Raw genomic sequence first — 8,354 nt, forward strand, 5'->3', positions numbered from 1 at the left:
CTTGAGCTGTGACTGTTTGTGCCCCGCCCTGACCCAGGGCCTGGGCCTGCTTAAACGGTTAGTTAGCGCTCAGCCCCTACCTAAGGGCCTGAGCTCCTGAACTGTGAGCCGCTCAGCCCTTGCGTACAAGGACCTGAGGTTAGACTGTCTGCAATTTAGTGAGCCGGTGTGGCACCCCTCCATCTCGGAGGGTAGAGCCCCGGCTCAACCCTACTACAAGGTGTATTTTCCAGGGCCACCTCGGTAGCTCACCAGCCCACTCCACTTGTAGATATGCTGTTCAGTCATCATACATTCAGGGGTGCTGGAACAATTTTTATAGTGGGGGTCCTGATAATGGAAACTATGTCTTTGGGGTTTGGTATTACTACTTCAAGCCAGAGGGTGCAGCAGCACCCCAGTACCCCTGGTTCCAGCACCACTGCATACATTTGAATACTTCAATGACAACACATCTGGTTTCCCACCAGCAGCTTGGAATAACACCTCTCTTTGCCAGTCGGGCACCACAAGAACTGTTATGGCCTCCAGAATGTGCAAAGCCTGAAGTGATAAAGGCTTATGTAGCACAGCCACCAACCTTCCCCCAAACTCCATTTCACTAAAAAACTTTTTTTTTAAAAGTTGTAATTTTTAATATACCATTCTCTCAGCACTTCTTTCACTGGGATTAACCCGGCTATGTCCAGTGAGCTCTGAAGCACCCTCTGCCAATATACTGAAGTTCAGTTTCAAAATTTAACATTTTCTGTCCTTGAAAGTCCAAAACAATCATTTCTGTGCTTCTGCACTGAGATATTTGAGACAGTAATCCTCAGTGGCTTGTCCTATTGCAGGCCCCTCGACCTCTACAGGCTTCAGTACCTCCACAGTTCGCCCACACCACCGAAGCCTGGCTCATCAATTGTACCTTCATGAACCATTCCAAGACGAAGCGTTTCTGGGATGAACTTGTGATTGAAGTTCTGGACAGGGCCAACAAGCAGGTTGAGTATCAAAGGCAAAGGGATTTGTGGCAAGAGGAAAGACATGCAAGAGGCAAGTGGAAAAGGCTCAGGCTAGCTTTGCGGCTTGAGGACAGGGTAGCGGTGCAGGAGCAGGTGCTCACTTCGCAGTTCCTGGAACAGGAATGGTGATTAAGGGAGGAAGATAGAGCACAACAGAGAGAACTGTCTGAGGAGCTGCTGTCTCTAATGTCTGCAAGAGTCCTGGCTCCTGCTGCACCTGCACCATGGCCCAAATCCGTTCTGCAGTACCCTGGCCTGCATTCCAGGAACAGCTTGGACAACTTCATGGCTGGGTGACCCATGCAATTGGGCCCTATGAGCCGCTGGACAGGGCAAATGTACCTCATGCAGCCCTCATGCTGAACCCCCGCCCCATGGATGCCTCCACCTTCTTGCCCCAGCACCAAGCGCATGGCAAATGTGGAAGGGAGGGAAAGGGGAAGGAGGAGTAGGGGACACACAATAGTGAGGGGAGCGTGTCTTGTACATAGTTTAACTGTTTGCACTTGTTTATGCACTTTGTTCTTGTTTACTTTTAAAGCTTTTGGTGTTGCTAGTGTTTTGGTGTGCTAATGGCAGCGGTTTAATGGTGTGCTTTTCCAATACATGTGTAAGGTTTTTATTTTATAAATAAATTGTATTGTTATCATGCAACACATCATATAATGTGTATTTCAAATAATAAAGGTAAACACATGGGCAGGGACAACTGGGAGGTTGTATGCAAAACTCATGTCTCAATAAAGCTATAAGCGTCATTCCATACATCAGTTATTTACATCAAGACATACCATTCCCCTCCCCCCATTTCATAAGCAGACATGTCATTCAAAAGTACAATGCATGGCAATCAACCCCCCTTCCCACACAAGCAATCAATGCCCGCCTCCACCAGACAAGCACAGACATAAAGGTACTATTCTCCATGTTCTGTTGGCCCATGCAAGTCCATAATGTGGGAGCACAAAGCACTTATGATTTCTGTTTCCTGGGTGCATCCAGCTTTAGCTGTATAGGTGCACTTTCTGACCGATTCAGCAGCCTATAGCTGTCATAGGGAAATGGCTCACCTTTGGTTTCAAAAAGATTGTGAAGAGCACAGCACATCACAGTAACATGGACAGCATTGATGACACTTGGAATGCAAATAAGTCTGCAGACATCTCCAGCCAGAATTCAATCTGCCAAAAGCACATTCAGCCACTGCTCTACACCTGCTCAGAGTGTAATTAAACCTCCTTTTGCCAGGGCCTCTGAGATCAGGGTATGTTTCATAAGAGGAGGCAAAAGGCGGTACATGGGTACCCCAGAAAAACAGTGGGGACATAAACTCTGTTTATGACAATGTCCTGTGGTGGGAATAGTGTCCCAGGCTCTCTGTGAACATAGATTCCCAGTTGGTGGAAAACCTGGCATCATGAACTTTTCCAGTGCAGCCAACACTGACATTCATAAATCTGCCGTTGTGGTCCATGGGGGCCAGCGTAATGATAGAGTAGTACTCTTTGTGGTTTATGTACTTGTGCATCTTGAGGAGGGCAAACTGTGGGCACATGAGTCCCATCAGTGGCCCCAGTGCAATTTGGAAACCCCATTCTCTCAAAGCCAGCAATTTACTTCAGGAATATCTTTTATGCCTGCCTCCTTAGGGTTCCCCGCATGCCTGATTGCCTCCGAAACCTCCACAGTCTACTTTCCAACACCAGACTGGATGGCAGGAGTAGCCAGCTTCCAGACAGTTATAGCAAGCTGCTTCCGGACTGGCATGGCTGCCCTCATGCGTGTGTCTTTACCCTGAAGGGTCAGGGCAAGCTGCTCCCAAAGCTCTAGAAATGCAGCTTTCTTCATGCAAAAGCTTTGGACCCACTGCTTGTCATCCCAGGTCTGCATGATGATGTGATCCCACCAGTCTGTGCTTGTGGCCCTGCTCCAAAGAGCTGGTCTATGTAGGGAGCATCAGCAGCTATACCGAGTGTCAGGAGCAGCATCAGCCAGTTCACATGTGCCATGTCTGTGTCTTCCTCCTCCTGCTGCTCTGTTATTAGCTCTGTCAGGTACCTTTTGTGGGTGAGAAAACACCACCAGTGCCCACCAGTGTCTCATGGAAGCTCTGCCTGCATCCTGATACAGGAGCGAAAGCCCAAGCAAAAGAAGTTATTGAAATGGTGACTTTTCCATTTTGCTAGCTTCCATTGTTGGAAGCACACAGACCAAAATTGATGACTTAGCCGGATGTTCTGGCAGGCCATTCAAACATCCTATAATGTGTTTCATGGACGGTCAAGTTTTCCCACACTGTACCACGAACAAAGCGATCACATTTCTGGAGGGCGCTAGGAAGTGTAGAATACAGTTGGTTGAACTCAGGTTTGTATACTGTATTGTGGACGTCAGAGCCCTGGTTTGAGACCTGGGTTAAAAAATTCTTAACTTAGGGTTGGCAGTTATTGTAGACAAGCCCTGGGTTCTCAAACCCAGGGACCGCTGACTTGACTCCCATTAAACCTGGGCTTACACTGCAGTGTAGATGTACCCTTTAAAACCAAGTTCCAGCTTCCAATCTACCTACTCTTTTTTAGTTGCTCATAACTTTCTCAACTCTTCCTTTAAGGGTGATCTTTCTAACTTTGGTTTTGGAAAATTTGAGCAAAATCTCTTCATATCATTTTTGAAGTGGAAGGGGTAGCGTACAAAATACACTTTCTTTCCATAGTCCAGTTATTTGTGTGTGTGTTCCCAGAACTTAAAAATTGATGGAGGAAGGAATGTGAAACTTAGTTTGTTTTATAGTTCTCACTGAGAAAGGAAAAACAATCCAACTGATGGTACTTTATATTTAGCATTTTTGTAGCACTTTGTTTTCAAAGCTGTGTACAGACATTAACTAATCCCCACAACACCCCTGTGGCGCAGTGGGTAAAGAAAAATGAGTTCTGTGTTTTCAAAGTTAGAATGTTGGCTCGTGTGCACTGGAACTCTCCAGCTGAGTTCTCAGAGAAAAGTGAAGCTAAGGGTTATTAGAACTGGCACTGCTCTTACTTGCTGTTTAAGAACTAAAGACAAATAAGCCCTTAAGGCCATATTTAGCACTGAGCTGATTTCAGTGTTCAAGATGGCTCAGAAACTGTGGCTAAGCTAAAAGCTTAGGTGCCTTAATCATTTAGGAGTAAATTGTGGATACTAAAACACATCCTTGAGGAGGGGGCCTGCCCGTGATGGACAATATTCCTGCATTTGTTCCACATGCATTGGACATGCAAAATCTGCTCCATCATTAGAATAGAGCAGATTGCTGACCCCTCTATTTTGGCCCAGCTCTGAGGGGTAGTGTACAGTGCGGAGGACCATGACCCTACTCTCTCTGTACCACCTTCTTGGCATCCTGCTTCCAATCAGGAGAACAGGGGCAAGCAGTGCCTCTACTTCCCAAATCACAGAGGGTTCAGGGACTACTTCCCAAATCAAAGGGCATTTGCATAGTCATGCAGAAAGCAGATGAGGATTGACCATAAGGACTTCTGACAATCTGGTTCTTAAGCTACTTTAAACTCTTTAAGTGGTTTAGTTTAGGCCTTAACCTTTGAGTAGACTTTAGTCTTTAACTGAGCTTAACTTTGAGTTCACCCATACTTCACTCCCCTAACTCTCACTGGGTGGAGAAGAGAGCACCATTGCCACCTTTACATTCCCACTTGTGTCTGGCTGCGACACCCTTCTCCTTGCAGAGATTATGAAGAAAGAAAAGAGAACAGAATCTATTCTGCAGATGTCAACCCCCAGAATTTAAATACCTTCAACAGAGTATCATGTACTTCACAACAGAATGGGAACAAATTCTGTGGCAACAAGTGCTAAATTCTACCAAAATGTTGATTTATTCTACTGCCAGAAAATACCCTTCGTTCCCATCTCCCCACCCCCTTACAAACATCTATATGGCTCAAAATTGAAATAGTTACTGGTGTAAAATTTGTTGATATTTTTGATGGTTATTATTGAGGTTGGGTTCTTTTACTCTCCAGGTTGCCAAATTCAGCTCTCGTAATGCTTTCCAGACAGACAGACACATTTTTGCTAGGGAAGGGGAGAGCTTGTAATTGACTTCCTTCGCTCATCTTCTCAGCTCTCGAGGCTGTTGAACTGTTCTCCAGGCAGCCTAATCCACCAGCCTACATTTCTGGCTTTCTGGCTACAAGCTGGACTCCAGCTCTGGCTCCTTGACCTCTGCTGCCTGGCTCCATGGAACAGCGCAGGGAATGTGCTTTATAATTGAGTCTACTCCCACTTATGGCAAAAGGCAGCTACAGGCAGATTCTGGCAGAGCAGGAATACAGAAAGCTAAATGTTTGGTGGCAGGTTGCAGCAAAATAGCAAATTCCACTGCAAAAGTGCTGACTTCTGTAGCATCTTGGGAAAATGACAGATTTTGTGGTTGCAAAATCCTGAAGTGTGTGAGGCCCCAGTTGAGATGAATGGGCTGTTCACATCTCTCAGGAGCTATTGTTTCTAGCTAGCTGTGGACTCAGGAAGATACTATTACATCAGTTACTCACAGTTTACAGTTTTGAGGTTTTTCTGCAACCAGAAGGGCTAGAACAATTTTATTTAATTAATATAGAGAATTTGGAGAACAATTTGGCTGAAAAGGGAGGATTCTGCAGTCACAAAATTACAGAATGTATGGGGTTTTGGTTTTAATAAATCAACTATAATAAAAGCTCAAGTATCTTAAATAACCTGGGAAATTAAATACAAACACTAAAAATACCATGTAACCCACATTAACACAGTGTGGGTCTTTGTCCTGCTCTAGTGGCTAGTGCCCATAAAGAAGTTTGTGAGGCTAATACTGCTGCTAGTTAATGGGTCCTAAGTCTTTATTTTCAATAGTAGAGTCATATGGTTTTAAATGAAGAGGTCCTGGGTTCAGTACCTCCAGATGCCTGTGACTGAGTTAATGTTGTTGTTGAAACCTTGATTTTTTGGAATTTCATTACTTTTACATGCTTGATTTCTAAACCATAGAATTGCATTATGGTTAATTTTTGTGTTTGCCATGTTGAATGTGTTTTTAGAGTGTTCATAGATAAATGTGGTAAGAAGGGAAAAAATATTCTTGTTTTGAAAGTGACGTTAATTTTTTAACACAAGATCTGTGATCAGAAATATATAGTGTTTAAAGCATAGTAAAAACGGATAGAATCTTGACTGTTTCCAGTATTTAAAGATTATCCCAATCTCCTTGCAGGCCATAGAAAGACATCTTATCAGAAAGTCTAACGGAGGACTGACATACATTGGGGAATGGAAGAATGGGCACCTTGAGAGAAAGATGGGCCACCTCACCTGTTTTGCTGGGGGAATGTTTGCACTTGGAGCAGATGGTTCCAGAGATGATAAGGCTGGACATTATTTGCAACTTGGAGCTGAGATTGCACATACATGTCATGAGTCATACGACAGAACAAGTAAGAGATATTATCAATTTAATTATTTTAGTTTAACAGGACCCTGCACAGTAGAAATACACAGGAAAGAGAGGTGGTCAGATTATTCAAGAGATTTGTCTTGAATGCATGAGCCTGATCCTCTTCTAACTCGCATCATTTTTATGCCACTGTAACTTTCTTGACTTAATTGGAGTTACTCCTGATTTATGCGGCCAGTGTACGTGAATGTAGACTCAGACCTTAAGACTTTTATGTTTGGTCATCTATGTCTATCCCTGACTTGTTTTCTAAATATAGTTTTGTGTGCAGATCATTCAGATGATAAAACTACATTTGAGAGAGCATTGGTACATGGGGTAGTGTTTTATATATCCAACTTAAAATAGTTTTAGCAAAATAATTAATAAACGAGAATGTGCTCTGCAGAAAAACACCAGCCATTTTTTATAGTAATAACTGTTAGTTAGCCTCACCCTCTTGAAACATAAATTAGTGTGTGAAATTGTTACAATTTGAAATCACACTGGTGAATTGCTGTTTTCCATGGTTCAAAAATCCCATTTGTCATGACAGTGCCCTCCTGCTTCTGGCTAAAATGAACACTGGTGCATTCTTGCTGGTTGTACAAGTTCACAAACAGGTGCAGGTTGTACAGCATTTCCAACAATTTGGTGAAATTGAGAATCAGTTTGAAAATGAAGACAGTGAAATGTTAAAGGCTATTAAATTAAACTTGAAGACTTTGGGGCATTGGGACTCAGTAGCATTATATCATTGAACACCAGTGGACACATTTATCAGCCAAGATAGTCCAAATAAAGTTAGTTCTTTCCATGACCGCGGGTCTCTCATTGATAAGGGTAGGCTGTCTCTATTTACAGCAAACACCCCGGCAACCAGAAGTTACATAATCCCTGTTGTGTATTCCCTGAACTCTGTCCCCTCAGTATTAAAAGACTAAGCCTTAAAGATGGTGCAGAAATGCGTGCATGGGCCCCAGAACCAGCACTTCAACAACTATTATGTAACTGAGCCTCTGGTTTGAGTTTCATTTGCAGTTATAATTGATTTGTTAAGAGTATGGTGGTCTGTACAGTTTTGGCTGTCCTGATAGCTTGCATTAGAGAACTCATACACTTAATAAAGCACAATCAACTGATCCAATCAAGGGAATTTTCAGATGGTACCAGCAACCTGGAGACTGGGTCTGTTCTTATTGCCAGTATACTATAGCTGGTAGTTCAAGGTCAAGGCTGAGGTGTATTTGCAAATCACTGTACTACAGCTTGCAACGCGCTCGCCACTGTTTCCGTCTTTGGGTGAATCTAGAGCTCCATTCCTGGCTAAGTTTCATTTACACAAAACTCATCCAAATCAAAGGAATGGAAAAACATGCTGAAGTAATATTGCATAAGCATTCTTCAGATTCATTATATTTAACTTCATTAAAAGAATCAGTAATAAAATTATTTTAAATGTTTGACTTTAAAGGGCAAGTCTTCGCACAGCTTGGGGAGCTGAGGATCAGTCTGCTGCTTTTATTCTTGATTTCTTTGTGTTTGTGGTTCATTTTAGTGAAAGTTTTCTCTAGAATGAAGATGTCTTGAGTTTATCCCCACTTGCCGTCAGGTACTATACATAACCTATATTGCCAGCAAGGGACACAAGAAAAAAAACCCTTTCCTACTCCAGCCACAAGGAGGTTGCAGTTCAGTTTTTATCTTTTCATTTTGTGTCCCCTCAAATTTTTATTGTTGACATCCCCTTCAATGTGGTTATAAGATTCAGGGTCTGTCTACACTATGGGATTAATCCGAATGTACAGAATTCGAATTTTGGAAACAGATTGTTGTGACGAACTGGGTCTGTTCTTACTGTGGTCTGTGAATGCTGACAG

General features: G+C 43.1%; 1 protein-coding gene across 2 annotated transcripts in view; it reads left to right on the forward strand.

The window, feature by feature from the left end:
- MAN1A2 (mannosidase alpha class 1A member 2) overlaps positions 1–8,354 on the forward strand; it is a 330,855-nt gene that overhangs the window by 295,959 nt on the left and 26,542 nt on the right. For both annotated transcript variants that reach the window (XM_024217756.3, XM_024217757.2), the window contains exon 10: positions 6,256–6,475. In XM_024217756.3, the coding sequence (XP_024073524.1) occupies positions 6,256–6,475 (220 nt within the window). The remainder of the gene's footprint in view (positions 1–6,255; positions 6,476–8,354) is intronic.

This window comes from Terrapene carolina, unplaced genomic scaffold (assembly GCF_002925995.2).
Source record: "Terrapene carolina triunguis isolate 2854851 unplaced genomic scaffold, T_m_triunguis-2.0 Scaffold242, whole genome shotgun sequence".
Classification (NCBI taxonomy): domain Eukaryota; kingdom Metazoa; phylum Chordata; order Testudines; family Emydidae; genus Terrapene; species Terrapene triunguis.